At 49.5% G+C, this 15,990-nt stretch overlaps 1 protein-coding gene across 2 annotated transcripts; it reads left to right on the top strand.

Annotated features, from left to right (window-relative positions):
* Nucleotides 1-4,179: 4,179 nt before the first annotated feature.
* Nucleotides 4,180-7,513, top strand: LOC123099626 (cyclic nucleotide-gated ion channel 18). 2 transcript variants are annotated; one of them, XM_044521746.1, is made up of 6 exons: nt 4,182-4,774; nt 5,143-5,355; nt 5,446-5,756; nt 5,852-5,963; nt 6,105-6,341; nt 6,445-7,503. In XM_044521746.1, exons 1-6 carry the CDS (start codon nt 4,295-4,297, stop codon nt 7,267-7,269), a joined length of 2,178 nt encoding a protein of 725 aa, XP_044377681.1. In that variant the 5' UTR covers nt 4,182-4,294; the 3' UTR covers nt 7,270-7,503. The 2 variants fall into 2 exon arrangements, with proteins under 2 accessions (XP_044377680.1, XP_044377681.1); XM_044521745.1 differs by having other exon boundaries at nt 4,180-4,774; nt 6,105-7,513.
* The last annotated feature ends 8,477 nt before the right edge of the window (nt 7,514-15,990 follow it).

Here is a 15,990-nt window from a genome sequence, read left to right as displayed (position 1 = left end):
CGAGGCCTGGCGTACCGCAGAACGGAGGAAACGGCCTTGTGTTCGACCGGCCACGTTCGAAACGGGATCCTGTTCATCGGGAGGGGTCTGGCTTATCGCAAAACGGAGGAAACGGACCTCCTACGGTCGAAACGGGGGTCCTGTTGATCGGGAGGGGTGTGGCGTACCGCAAAACGGAGGAAACGGACTTGTGTTGGAGCGCTACGGTCGAAACGGGGGTCCTGTTCATCGGGAGGGGTGTGGCGTACCGCAAAACGGGACTCCACGGGATACTGTTCATCTTCACCGTCGACCCCCTCCAGCCTCCACGGGCTACTGTTCATCCACCGTCGACCTCCTCCAGCCTCCACCAGCGACTGTTCATCCACGGGCTCCTGTTCATCCAGCCTCCACCGTGCGCTACTCCACCGGCTACTGTTCAACCAGCCCTCTCCGCGGGCTCCTGTTCAACCACCCCTCCACGGGCTACTGTTCATCCTGCCCTCCACCGTCTACTGTTCATCCTGCCCTCCACGGGGTGGTCCTGTTCATCCTGCCCTCCACGGGGTCCTGTTCATCCAGCCCCAACCGGCTCGAACGATCGGGGTCCTGTTCATCCACCCCCACCGGGAACTGTTCATCCAAACCCCCCACCAACGCCCACTGTTCATCCAGAGGCAACTCCACGGGGTCCTGTTCATCAACCCCCACCGGGAACTGTTCATCCACCCCCCCCCCCCGCAACACTCACTGTTCATCCAAAGGCAGCATCGATCGGCTTCAGTTAGCAGCAGTAGTGAAGGAATCGCTCGATCGGGTTCAGTTAACAGCCATCGATCGATCGCTCAGCTTCAGTAACGCGTAGCCTGAAGTGCAATCACTCGGGTTCAGTTAGAGCCCAACGCCTCGCTCGGGTTCAGTTAGAGCCCAACGCCTCGCACACACGTGCGAACGTACGAGAGTAACGCGCATCGCTCGGCCCCCGACCACCCACCGTAACCGGGGACTCCCTGATATTTTCCGCGCCCTCGCTTCTACCACGGTTTTTTCCGTCATGGACGGCCCAATGAATGTCATGCAGCTGCGTCTCCGGCCCGCCCAGGACGAAAAGCCCATTTTCTGTCATGATTTTTTGTCATAGAAGTAGGACCCCACCACATCTATGATGATACCGGGTTTTGTCACAATTATCGTCATAGAAGTGTCATAAGTATGACAGAAAAGATTTTCGTTCGGCCCAAAATGTCACGGATGTGTCTTTTTTTTGTAGTGTACTCCCACCGGGAGTAGGACTCCCCCCTTCCAAGTGGGAATTAGAGAGGAGAGGGAAGGAGAGAGAGGGGGAAAGGAAAGGGGGGCGCCCCCCCCCCCTTGTCCAATTCGGACTGGGGGAGAAGGGGGCGCGCGGCTGCCCTTGGCCGCCCCTCCTCTTCTCCACTAGGGCCCAATAGGCCCATTAGTCTCCCCGGGGGGTTCCGGTAACCCCCCGGTACTCCAGTATATGCCCGAAACTCCCCGAAACCATTCCGGTGTCCGAACATAGTCATCCAATATATCGATCTTTACGTCTCGACCATTTCAAGACTCCTCGTCATGTCCGTGATCACATCCGGGACTCCGAACAACCTTCGGTACATCAAAACACATAAACTCATAATATAACCGTCATCAAACTTTAAGCGTGCGGACCCTACGGGTTCAAGAACTGTGTAGACATGACCGAGACACGTCTCCGGTCAATAACCAATAGCGGAACCTGGATGCTCATATTGGCTCCCACATATTCTACGAAGATCTTTTCGGTCAAACCGCATAACAACATACGTTGTTCCCTTTGTCATCGGTATGTTACTTGCCCGAGATTCGACCGTCGGTATCTCAATACCTAGTTCAATCTCGTTACCGGCAAGTCTCTTTACTCGTTCCGTAATACATCATCCCGCAACTAACTCATTAGTTACAATGCTTGCAAGGCTTATAGTGATGTGCATTACCGAGTGGGCCCAGAGATACCTCTCCGACAATCGGAGTGACAAATCCTAATCTCGAAATACGCCAACCCAACAAGTACCTTCGGAGACACCTGTAGAGCACCTTTATAATCACCCATTTACGTTGTGACGTTTGGTATCACACAAAGTGTTCCTCCGGTAAACGGGAGTTGCATAATCTCATAGTCATAGGAACATGTATAAGTCATGAAGAAAGCAATAGCAGAATACTAAACAATCAAGTGCTAAGCTAACGGAATGGGTCAAGTCAATCACATCATTCTCCTAATGATGTGATCCCGTTAATCAAATGACAACTCATGTCAATGGCTAGGAAACATAACCATCTTTGATCAACGAGCTAGTCAAGTAGAGGCATACTAGTGACACTCTGTTTGTCTATGTATTCACACAAGTATTATGTTTCCGGTTAATACAATTCTAGCATGAATAATAAACATTTATCATGATATAAGGAAATAAATAATAACTTTATTAGTGCCTCTAGGGCATATTTCCTTCAAAACCTACTCCTCTGCGATTGTGGGGAAAACATCTCGTGTGAGGGGGTTACAACATGAGTGGATTATGCTACCGAGACAACGATAGTGGCTTAGATGGCCTCAAACTACCCCGACCTCACTTTGTAAAGGGGGCGAAGTCTAGGGTTACAAGTTAACTTAACCAATCTAGAGCCCTGATCGGCTGATTGTTCCTTGGCGTTCATGCCAAGATGAACAACCTTCCTGAAGTCAGACCTTGTAACGTGTGAGGGGCCCTTGCCATATCCTGGATACTTGGGTCGTGAGGACGCCTATTGACATGCCTCCTAGCCGATGGGCCACCCCCGGTATAGTACACTGTCATCTGTGCTGGCTTGTATGTTTTGTTGGTGTTTTTTCATAGTGCCGAGGTGTTGCTAGAGATGGTATTTATTCCGACAGGAGAGCGGAGTTGTACCGTGTGTGGTTGGGTTGTTCTTCTGCATTTCAGCCTCGGTTTCAGCCGGTGGTCGTTGTGTGAGCACCTTGGGAGCTCCTATTCCATGCTAAAACCATAAAATTGCTACTATAACGTTTACATGGGCCCAACCACTAAGCGCTTGCTCGGTCAGCTCGGCTCCTGGCTCCACTCGCTCGTTTAATCTTCCCGGCTCGCTCCACAACTATCTGATAAAAAGTTGGCTATCATTTTCTGTAAAGTTCATTAAATCGAAAGATGTTCACCGATTTTAAAGGTCTTGGACTTTTAAAAACATTGCAAATTAAAAAAATGCATTCTCAAAAAATGATCAAGAATTTTTTTAAATCATGGATTTCAAAAAATATTCACAAATTTGAAATAAAATTTGCAAATTTAATAATGTTCACAAACACCAAAACTGTTCGTGAATTTTTAAAATATTCATGAATTTAGAAAATGATCAAGGATTTTAAAAATGTTAACACATTTTAATGTGAAAAATAAGTTTAAGGGTAGAAAAGAAAAGAAAACCAAAAATTAATAAAAGGAAAAAACGAACAGAAACCATCCTCAACCAACGGCACACACCCTTACAGCCGGGTCCGAGCGACCCCACAACCATTGATGCACAAGGAGGTCCAAATCTAGAGAGCTTAGTATGTTTTTATTATTAATTGTGGCAGTGCAAACAAGTGACGTTGGCAAGCACTGCTTCTAGTTCCGCGGAGCTGACAACGTGGCTATGTGTTTTGGTTGGTTCTCTGGTTCAAGTTCTGATCGGTAAAAGTTGGCCAGCCTTGGCTTCGTCGGGAGGGTGTGAGATTTGTGTTCCCGACTCTGCGTGGCTGGATCTGGGGTGTTCTACAAGCCCTCTTCGATGTTTTATTCTCCGGAGCGACGATCTTTTGACCGCTGATTCTATGAACTTTTGCATTTCAACAAGTTTGTTTCACGAAGACGGAGACCCTGATGCAACAATGAGCATGTAGGGTCCTCTGGATCAAGGAATTGAGGTGCCAAATTCACATATAATGGATTCGGAAGAGTTATTTAGGCTCGCACAACCTACAAATAATGTCTGTTTTTTTTTTGGTTAAAAAACATTTGAAGTGTCCGGATTGGAGCTGTCTCGACATTAGAAATTTGCTTGGAGAATGGAGAGAGCAGAGCACCCACCCACCCCAATGCTGAATGCCGATTTGTGGCTCGGTCGGTCGCGCGGCGAGGCAAAGCACCCGCAACGCGCGGCCGCCGCACCACCTCGTGGCCCCGATCGAAGCCGCAACACCCACCCCACCCGCGCACGCGCATGCAATGCATGACGATCGACGCCCCGACGCCCACCGCCACGAGCACCGCCCATGGCCGGCTTCCTCCAGCGCCACGTCCTCCCGCCCTTCCGCCGCCCGCCGCTCCCCTTCTTCCGCCACGGCGCCGGCACCGCGGCCTCCTCCAACCAGCCCCAGGGCCGCCGGCCATGGACGCCCAGCCGCATCCTCGACCCCGGGGACGACGTCGTCCTTAACTGGAACCGCCTCTTCCTCGTCACCTGCATGGTCGGCCTCTTCGTCGACCCCATGTACTTCTACCTCCTCTACGCCAAGACGCAGGCGTGCGTCAAGATGAACATGGGCATCGGCGTCGCCGTCACCGCCGTGCGCACCGTCGCCGACCTCTTCTACCTCGCGCACATGATCCTCAAGTTCCGCACCGCTTTCGTCGCGCCCAGCTCGCGCGTCTTCGGGCGCGGCGAGCTCGTCAGGGACCCCGACCAGATCGCCATCCGATACCTCAAGAACGACTTCATCATCGATCTCGCCGCCATGCTCCCGATTCCCCAGGCATGCCTCCATCCCTCCGTCCTTCTCACAATCTCTCCATCGTCAACAACGACGCATTTCAAATCTGGCAATCTTTGCATATTTTTATCAATATTTGTGCTCTTGTGTTAAATTTCAGAAATGTCATTACAGTGTGATGAGTTTTGACGTGATACAGTTAATCCTGTGTTCCTTGTGAAGGACATGATTAATGTGCATGCAACGACAGTGCATTCGGACCTTGATACAGCTTCCCTGATCAAATGTTGTGTTAGTTATATATATAGCTCAAATGTATAAGCAGGAATGTTTCAGAGGGTCAAACACAAGTCACATACTGAATACTACTACGTACGTGATAATTAACCTGAGCAGGCCTATTGTTGCAGATCATTATCTGGTTTGTCATACCAGCTGTGAGCACCACCTCAGCAAACCACACCAACAACACGCTCTCGATGATCGTGCTGATCCAGTACATACCCAGAGTGTTCCTCATCATATCCCTCAACTCCAAGATCGTTAAGTCCAGTGGAGTGGTCACAAGAACTGCCTGGGCAGGGGCTGCCTACAACCTGCTTCTCTACACGCTGGCCAGTCATGTATGTATGCATGCACGCCGTCGTCTTTTGTGTTCCTCGTTCCATTTCGAACAGAGCAATAGATTCACATGGTGGGTATATGTTATGTAGGTTCTGGGAGCCCTGTGGTACCTGCTGTCCATAGAGAGGCAGTACACCTGCTGGGTGGACCAATGCACAAGCGATAATGGCACTGACCCCAGGGTGCCCATATGTGACATGAGCTATCTGGACTGCAAAACGCTCGAGGACCCTGTTCGGATGAAGTGGCACGCGGCTAGCAACATCACTAAGCAGTGCGGGCTTCCCGGGGCGAGATTTGAGTACGGATTGTTCGAGGATGCTCTCAAGCTCGATATCGTCGATGCGTCCTTCTTCGAGAAGTATCTCTACTGCCTCTGGTGGGGTTTCCGGAACTTGAGGTATGCATACATGTGTATAAAGATGCAGTTCTTTTGATGTCTGAACTGAGTATGATGATGCAAGGATAACTGAATTTGTGTTTGTTTTCTGCAAGTTCTTATGGACAGAATTTGCAGAACAGCACCTACGCAGGGGAGACTATATTCTGCATCCTCATCTGCATCATGGGCCTTGTTTTCTTCTCACATCTCATTGGAAACATGCAGGTATTTATTTATTTATTATCCTGAAAATGGATGCTCATTTTCCATGTTTGAAAATTTACCCTGCAGCTGTGGATATTGCCCAAATCGACATACATACATTGTTCGTTGTCCCATCTTGGCTCTTTGTTTTTTGCTTCGCAGACGTACTTGCAGTCGATGACGGTGAGGCTGGAGGAGTGGCGGGTGAAGCGGCGCGACATCGAGGAGTGGATGCGTCACCGGCAGCTTCCCCTGGAGCTCCAGGAGCGCGTCCGGAGGTTCTTCCAGTACAAGTGGCTGGCCACCAGAGGCGTCGACGAGGAATCCATCCTCCAGTCTCTGCCCCTCGACCTCCGCCGCGAGATCCAGCGCCACCTCTGCCTCGCCCTCGTCCGGCGGGTACGTTGCCACGCCATATGCCATTTGCTCTCCGCCGCCGGCACGGTGACTGTGACTCCGACGCTGAACGTCGGCATTAACTGTGGTCTTGCTTGCATTGCAGGTGCCCTTCTTCTCGCAGATGGACGAGCAGCTGCTGGACGCCATCTGCGAGCGGCTGGTGTCGTCGCTGAGCACCAAGGACGCGTACATCGTGCGGGAGGGCGACCCCGTGAGCGAGATGCTCTTCATCATCCGCGGCGAGCTGGAGAGCTCGACGACGGACGGCGGCCGGACCAACTTCTTCAGCTCCATCACGCTCCGGCCGGGGGACTTCTGCGGCGAGGAGCTCCTGACGTGGGCGCTGATGCCCAACCCGAGCCTCAACTTCCCGCAGTCGACGCGCACGGTGCGGTCGGTGACGGAGGTGGAGGCGTTCGCGCTCCGCGCCGAGGACCTCAAGTACGTGGCCAACCAGTTCAAGCGCCTCCACAGCAAGCGGCTGCAGCACGCGTTCCGGTACTACTCCCACCAGTGGCGGAGCTGGGGCGCCTGCTTCGTGCAGGGCGCCTGGAGGCGGTACAAGAAGAGGAAGCTCGCCAGGGAGCTCATGAAGCAGGAGGGGCTCCTCTACGACCAGGGCGACGGCGGCGACGACGACGGGCAGGGCGGGGCCGGCGCCATCGCCGGCGCCGACGCCAGCACGCCGCTGCTCGGCGAGTACAAGGGCGGCGCTGGTGCGGCGTCGTCGTCCGCGGAGGGCGGCGACGGCGGCGGCACGCACCTGGGCGCCACGTTCCTGGCATCCAAGTTCGCCAAGAACACCAAGAAGGGCGCGCACCAGAAGAGCATGTCGCAGCGGATCGACGACGTGTCCACCATGAAGTTCCCCAAGCTGGCCAAGCCGGACGAGCCGGACTTCTCTTTGCACTCCGAGGACACGCTGTAAAAAAGGAACACGATACGTACACTGCGTGCAGCCGAAACCACTACCGTTTGTTCTCTTGTTCGGTTGTTCCTCCTCCTCTTTTGTTGGGTCACTAAACGCTGGTCAGGATCATGAAAGGGCTGCTGCGTAGATAGATGGAGCTGGAGTCGCATGTTGTACTGTACACTAGTGCTGATTTAGTAAAGTTGATCTTACTTTTTTTTTGAGGGGTGTAAAGTTGATCTTACTTGAGAAACACTTACCGATGTAAGTGTACTCCAGCGATCCTCCCTGAATGTGAAAAGCTGACCAGACATGTCGTGAGAGGTAAGAGCATCTACGCAATCCCTGGCCCTCGGTGACCGAGCACATATCAAAAGTCCGTCTCCAGTCTCCACAACCGGCTCCCTCAAACCAAATCCTCAAATCTATACTAATTTCACGTACGTACTCCCTCCGTTTCTTTTTACTCCACATATAAGAGTTCGTCAAAGTCAAACTACACAAAGTTTAATCAAATTTATATAAAAAAATATGAACATCTACATTATTAAAACTATATAGTATGAAAATACGTATTATGGTGCATATGATAATATTGATTTCATATTGTGAATGTCTATATTTTTTAATATAAAGTCAGTCAAACTCTACAAAGCTTGACTTTGACCAAACCTTATATGCGGACTAAAAAGAAACGGAGGGAGTACATAGTTGAACATACATGTCATGGGACTACCAAAATTTTGACATGTTCGACTAGCTACGCCAATGAAAAAAGTTCATCCACGACTACCTTTTACCCTTGCCGCCTTGGTTGCGGAAGTAGAGGTCTGAGATGCAAAACGGATCAAGGCAATCTGCCCACTGTCGGAGTTGTCCAATCCCTCGCGGTCCTCCACCTTCTCCTCTTTGGGTGGCTGTCCCGCCATGGCACAGACAGCCCGACTTGGCTCCCTTGCCAGCCATGCGCATCACCCTCCTTTGCCGCTTCCCGCTGATGCGGGCACGAAGGTGTTTCCTCTTTGAGGTCCAAGCCGACGTGCGACTCCATCGGCTCCACCTCAAGGGCTGCCGCGTCGTCTGGCGCCCTCTAGCTAGCACGGCGGGCAGGTCGTGCCTCTTGGCCGGTTTGGCCACCCATAAACAATGGCGGCGTTGAACTTCGTTTTGGAGGCCAGCTCCACAGGGACGAGCCGCCAGGAGTTGCCCCGCCAAGCGGTGATGACCGCGTGCGGCGAGGCCGCGATGATGCACCTAGAGCCACAAGAACCGACAGATCTAAACATTTAGATTTGTTTAGATTTTTTCTAATTTTACTGTTCATCCGAGCTCAGTTTAACCATGTCCAACTGTTTGTGTGCTATATTGCTCGAATGATCTATGTGCATGACTTTGTATGATTTTAAGGTTTTCGATATGAGGGATGTGGTTGACCCATCGGACAAATGAAAGCGCCAGCTCCTGTCGTCGGACGTGGACTGCTCACATTAGTCTATTGTGATTGAAAATGCTTTTATTTGTGTATTGGAATAAGGAACCCAAAAAAAGAGCTGATCACCATCGATGCACTGATCGGATACAATTACTAGCCGCTGATACGTCTCCAACATATCTGTAATTTTTTTATTGTTTCATCTATTACATTATCAATTTTAGATGCTTTATATGCAATTTTATATCATTTTTGGAAACTAACCTATTAACTCAGTGCCTAGTGCTAGTTCCGGTTTTCTGCATATTTTTGTTTTTTCATAAAATCAATACCAAACGAAGTCAAAACATGATAAAACTTTACGATGATTTTTTCTGGACCAGAAGGGACCCTAGGAGCCTCAAGTGGAGACCAGGGGAGCTCCGGGAGAGCCACAAGCTCACCAGCCATGCACCCTGAGCTTGTGGGACCCACGGAGCTTCAATTAACCTAATTCCAACTCCATAAATTCCCATAAATCCTGAAACCAACGGAGAGCCATGAAACACTTTTTGCCACTGCAAGCTTCTGTTCTTCCGTGATCCCATCTGAAGGTCTTTTTCGGTACTCTGCCGGAGGGGAATCGATCACGGAGGGTTTCTACATCAACAGTGTTGTCCTCCACTGATGTGTGAGTAGTTTATCACAGACCTACGGGTCCATATCTAGTAACTAGATGGCTTCTTCTCTCTTTGATCTTCAATACAAAGTTCTCCATGATCTCCATGGAGTTCTATTCAATGTAATCTTCTTTTACGGTGTGTTTGTTGTGATCCGATGAATTATGGGTTTATGATTAGATTATTCATTGAAAATAATTTAGTCTTTGTTGTACTATATTATGCATGATTATTATAGCTTTATATTTCTCTCCGGTCTATCCGTTTGGTTTGGCCCATTAGATTAATTTTTTCCAGTGGGAGAGATGCTTTATAATGGGTTCAATCTTGTGGTGTCCTCACCTCGTGACAAAAGGGCAAAGGCAAGCCGGACGTCTAGAGCAACGTGCATACACAAAGTTTTTCTTATTGTTCAATTAATGTTTAAGTGGACTTTAGCCGGCGGTTGACCAACCATTCATGTTTAATTATGTTTTATTAAGTTTATTTCCGCCGCATGTTTATCATATCCAATTTTTTCTGCCCACGGGCAAATAGGTGTCTGGCTTTTGTTGGGCGCACCGGCCGACCCAAATCAAAAAGCGGACACGCCCGTTCGCTTGGCCGACCCGAACAAACGAAAAACGAACAAAAACGCGCGTCCATTTGGGTCGCCACGTTGGAGTTGCCCTTAGAGCATTTCCACTCGTCCCCCCAACAGGCTCCCCAGGGCACCCTTTGTTGGAAATATGCCCTAGAGGCAATAATAATTGGTTATTATTATATTTCCTTGTTCATGATAATCGTTTATTATCCATGCTAGAATTGTATTGATAGGAAACTCAGATACATGTGTGGATACATAGACAACACCATGTCCCTAGTAAGCCTCTAGTTGACTAGCTCGTTGATAAATAGATGGTTACGGTTTCCTGACCATGGACATTGGATGTCGTTGATAACGGGATCACATCATTAGGAGAATGATGTGATGGACAAGACCCAATCCTAAGCCTAGCACAAGATCGTGTAGTTCGTTTGCTAAGAGCTTTTCTAATGTCAAGTATCATTTCCTTAGACCATGAGATTGTGCAACTCCCGGATACCGTAGGAATGCTTTGGGTGTACCAAACGTCACAACGTAACTGGGTGGCTATAAAGGTGCACTACAGGTATCTCCGAAAGTGTCTGTTGGGTTGGCACGAATCGAGACTGGGACTTGTCGCTCCGTGTAAACGGAGAGGTACCTCTGGGCCCACTCGGTAGGACATCATCATAATGTGCACAATGTGACCAAGGAGTTGATCACGGGATGATGTGAGTTACGGAACGAGTAAAGAGACTTGCCGGTAACGAGATTGAACAAGGTATAGGGATACCGACGATCGAATCTCGGGCAAGTAACATACCGATTGACAAAGGGAATTGTATACGGGATTGATTGAATCCTCGACATCGTGGTTCATCCGATGAGATCATCGTGGAACATGTGGGAGCCAACATGGGTATCCAGATCCCGCTGTTGGTTATTGGCCGGAGAACGTCTCGGTCATGTCTGCATGGTTCCCGAACCCGTAGGGTCTACACACTTAAGGTTCGGTGACGCTAGGGTTATAGAGATATTAGTATGCGGTAACCCGAAAGTTGTTCGGAGTCCCGGATGAGATCCCGGACGTCACGAGGAGTTCCGGAATGGTCCTGAGGTAAAGATTTATATATGGGAAGTCTTATTTTGGTCGCCGGAAAAGTTTCGCACTTTATCGGTATTGTACCGGGAGTGCCGAAAGGGGTCCGGGGGTCCACCAGCCCCGGGGGGCCACATGGGCTGTAGGGGGTGTGCCTTGGCCTATATGGGCCAAGGGCACCAGCCCCAAGAGGCCCATGCGCCAAGAGATAAGGAAAAGGGAGAGTCCTAAAGGGGGAAGGCACCTCCGAGGTGCCTTGGGGGGGAAGGACTCCTCCCTGGCCGCACCCCTCTCCCTTGGCCATATATATAGTGGGGGGAAGGGAGGGCAGCAATACCTAAGCCCTGGCGCCTCCCTCTCCCTCCCGTGACACACCTCCCTCCTCCCGCAGCGCTTGGCGAAGCCCTGTTGGAATCCCGCTACTTCCACCACCACGCCGTCGTGCTGCTGGATCTCCATCAACCTCTCCTCCCCCCTTGCTGGATCAAGAAGGAGGAGACGTCGCTGATCCGTACGTGTGTTGAACGCGGAGGTGCTGTCCGTTCGGCGCTAGGATCATCGGTGATTTGGATCACGACGAGTACGACTCCATCAACCCCGTTCTCTTGAACGCTTCCGCTCGCGATCTACAAGGGTATGTAGATGCACTCGCCTTCCCCTCGTTGCTAGATTACTCCATAGATTGATCTTGGTGATGCGTAGAAAATTTTGAATTTCTGCTACGTTCCCCTACAGTGGCATCATGAGCTAGGTCTATGCGTAGTTTCTATGCACGAGTAGAACACAAAGTAGTTGTGGGCGTCGATTTTGTCAATTCTTCTTGCCGCTACTAGTCTTATCTTGTTTCGGCGGCATTGTGGGATGAAGCGGCCCGGACCGACCTTACACGTACTCTTACGTGAGACAGGTTCCACCGACTGACATGCACTAGTTGCATAAGGTGGCTAGCGGGTGTCTGCCTCTCCCACTTTAGTCGGAACGGATTCGATGAAAAGGGTCCTTATGAAGGGTAAATAGAAATTGGCATATCACGTTGTGGTCTTACGTAGGTAAGAAACGTTCTTGCTAGAAACCTATAGAAGCCACGTAAAAACTTGCAACAACAATTAGAGGACGTCTAACTTGTTTTTGCAGCATGTGCCTTGTGATGTGATATGGCCAGAAGATGTGATGAATGATATATGTGATGTATGAGATTGATCATATTCTTGTAATAGGAATCACGACTTGCATGCCAATGAGTATGACAACCGGCAGGAGCCATAGGAGTTGTCTTTATTTTTTGTATGACCTGCGTGTCATTGAATAACGCCATGTAAATTACTTTACTTTATTGCTAAGCGCGTTAGCCATAGAAGTAGAAGTAATCGTTGGCGTGACAACTTCATGAAGACACAATGATGGAGATCATGATGATGGAGATCATGGTGTCATGCCGGTGACAAAGATGATCATGGTGCCCCGAAGATGGAGATCAAAGGAGCAAAATGATATTGGCCATATCATGTCACTATTTGATTGCATGTGATGTTTGTCATGTTTACATCTTATTTGCTTAGAACGACGGTAGCATAAATAAGATGATCCGTCACTAAAATTTCAAGAGACGTGTTCCCCCTAACTGTGCACCGTTGCGAAGGTTCGTTGTTTCGAAGCACCACGTGATGATCGGGTGTGATAGATTCTAACGTTCGAATACAACGGGTGTTGACGAGCCTAACATGTACAGACATGGCCTCGGAACACATGCAAAACACTTAGGTTGACTTGACGAGCCTAGCATGTACAGACATGGCCTCGGAACACAAGAGACCGAAAGGTCGAACATGAGTCGTATAGCAGATACGATCAACATGGAGATGTTCACCGATGATGACTAGTCCGTCTCACGTGATCATCGGACACGGCCTAGTTTGACTCGGATCATGTATCACTTAGATGACTAGAGGGATGTCTATCTGAGTGGGAGTTCAATAATCAGATGAACTTCATTATCATGAACATAGTCAAAAGGTCTTTACAAATTATGTCATTGCGCTTTAGTTCTACTGTTTAAGATATGTTCCTAGAGAAAAATTTAGTTGAAAGTTGGTAGTAGCAATTATGCGGACTAGGTCCGTAAACCGAGGATTGTCCTCATTGCTGCACAGAAGGCTTATGTCCTTAATGCACCGCTCGGTGTGCTGAACCTCAGCGTCGTCTGTAGATGTTACGAAACATCTGACATACACGTTTTGATGACTATGTGATAGTTCAGTGCTTATTGATAACGGTTTAGAATTGTGGCACCAAAGATGTTTTTGCAACGTCGCAGAACATATGAGATGTTCCGAAGACTGAAATTGGGATTTCGGACTAGTGCCCACGTCAAGAGGTATGAGACCTCTGACAAGTTTCTTAAGCCTGCAAACTAAGGGAGAAAAGCTCAATCGTTGAGCATGTGCTCAGATTGTCTGAGTACCACAATCGCTTGAATCGAGTGGGAGATAATCTCCCAGATGAGATAGTGATGGTACTCCATAGTCACTGCCACCAAGCTAGTAGAGCTTCATGAAACAGCAAGTCATTTGCTGCTCTAGTGAAGAATCCCAAGGTTGAACCTGTTGGGAATCGTAGCATAATTTAAAATTTTCCTACGCTCACCAAGATGCATCTATGGAGTCTACTAGCAACGAGGGGAAAGGAGTGCATGTACATACCCTTGTAGATCGCCAGCGGAAGCGTTCCAATGAACGTGGATGACGGAGTCGTACTCGCCGTGATCCAAATCACCGATGACCGAGTGTCGAACGGACGGCACCTCCGTGTTCAACACACGTACGGTGCAGCAACGTCTCCTCCTACTTGATCCAGCAAGGGGGAAGGAGAGGTTGATGGAGATCCAGCAGCACGACGGCGTGGTGGTGGATGTAGCGGGTCTCCGGCAGGGCTTCGCCGAGCTTCTGCGAGAGAGAGAGAGGTGTTGCAGGGGAGGAGGGAGGCGCCCAAAGCTGTAGGTTGCTGCCCTCCCTCCCCCCCTTTATATAGGCCCCCTGGGGGGGCGCCGGCCCAGGGAGATGGGATCTCCAAGGGGGGGCGGCGGCCAAAGGGGGGAAGGGGTGCCTTGCCCCCCAAGGCAAGGGGGAAGCTCCCCCCCCAGGGTTCCCAACCCTAGGCGCATGGCGGGAGGCCCAAGGGGGGCGCCCCAGCCCACTAAGGGCTGGTTCCCTTCCACTTTCAGCCCACGGGACCCTCCGGGATAGGTGGCCCCACCCGGTGGACCCTCGGGACCCTTCCGGTGGTCCCGGTACAATACCGGTAACCCCCGAAACTTTCCCGGTGGTCGAAACTGGACTTCCTATATATAATTCTTCACCTCCGGACCATTCCGGAACCTCTCGTGACGTTCGGGATCTCATCCGGGACTCCGAACAACTTTCGGGTTACCGCATACATATATCTCTACAACCCTAGCGTCACCGAACCTTAAGTGTGTAGACCCTACGGGTTCGGGAGACATGCAGACATAACCGAGACGCCTCTCCGGTCAATAACCAACAGCGGGATCTGGATACCCATGTTGGCTCCCACATGTTCCACGATGATCTCATCGGATGAACCACGGTGTCGAGGATTCAATCAATCCGTATGCAATTCCCTTTGTCAATCGGTATGTTACTTGCCCGAGATTCGATCGTCGGTATCCCAATACCTTGTTCAATCTCGTTACCGGCAAGTCTCTTTACTCGTACCGCAATGCATGATCCCGTGACTAACGCCTTAGTCACATTGAGCTCATTATGATGATGCATTACCGAGTGGGCCCAGAGATACCTCTCCGTCACACGGAGTGACAAATCCCAGTCTCGATCCGTGCCAACCCAACAGACACTTTCGGAGATACCCGTAGTGCACCTTTATAGTCACCCAGTTACGTTGTGACGTTTGGCACACCCAAAGCACTCCTACGGTATCCGGGAGTTGCACGATCTCATGGTCTAAGGAAAAGATACTTGACATTGGAAAAGCTCTAGCAACCGAAACTACACGATCTTTTATGCTATGCTTAGGATTGGGTCTTGTCCATCACATCATTCTCCTAATGATGTGATCCCGTTATCAACGACATCCAATGTCCATGGTCAGGAAACCGTAACCATCTATTGATCAACGAGCTAGTCAACTAGAGGCTTACTAGGGACATGGTGTTGTCCATGTATCCACACATGTATCTGAGTTTCCTATCAATACAATTCTAGCATGGATAATAAACGATTATCATGAATAAGGAAATATAATAATAACCAATTTATTATTGCCTCTAGGGCATATTTCCAACAGTCTCCCACTTGCACTAGAGTCAATAATCTAGTTCACATCACCATGTGATTAACACTCACTGGTCACATCACCATGTGACCAACATCTAAAGAGTTTACTAGAGTCAACAATCTAGTTCACATCACTATGTGATTAACACTCAATGTGTTCTGGGTTGATCATGTTATGCTTGTGAGAGAGGTTATTAGTCAACGGGTCTGAACCTTTCAGAACCGTGTGCTTTACGGATATCTATGTCATCCTGTGGATGCTACCACGCGCTATTTGGAGCCATTTCAAATAATTGCTCTACTATACGAATCCGGTTTACTACTCAGAGTCATCCGGATTAGTGTCAAAGTTCGCATCGACGTAACCCTTTACGACGAACTCCTTTCCACCTCCATAATCGAGAAAATTCCTTAATCCACTAGGTACTAAGGATAAGTTCGACCGCTGTCATGAGATCCTTTCCCGGATCACTATTGTACCCTCTTGACCAACTCATGGCATGGCACACTACATGTGCGGTACACAGCATAGCATACTATAGAGCCTACGTCTAAAGCATAGGGGACGACATTCGTCCTTTCTCTATCTTCTGCTGTGGTCAGGTCTTGAGTCTTACTCAATAGTCACACCTTGTAACACAGCCAAGAACTCCTTCTTTGCTGATCTATTTTGA

This window comes from Triticum aestivum, chromosome 4D (assembly GCF_018294505.1).
Source record: "Triticum aestivum cultivar Chinese Spring chromosome 4D, IWGSC CS RefSeq v2.1, whole genome shotgun sequence".
Classification (NCBI taxonomy): Eukaryota; Viridiplantae; Streptophyta; class Magnoliopsida; order Poales; family Poaceae; genus Triticum; species Triticum aestivum.
The sequence above is the reverse complement of the archived record's forward strand: the minus strand, read 5'-3'. Positions and strand labels throughout refer to the sequence as shown.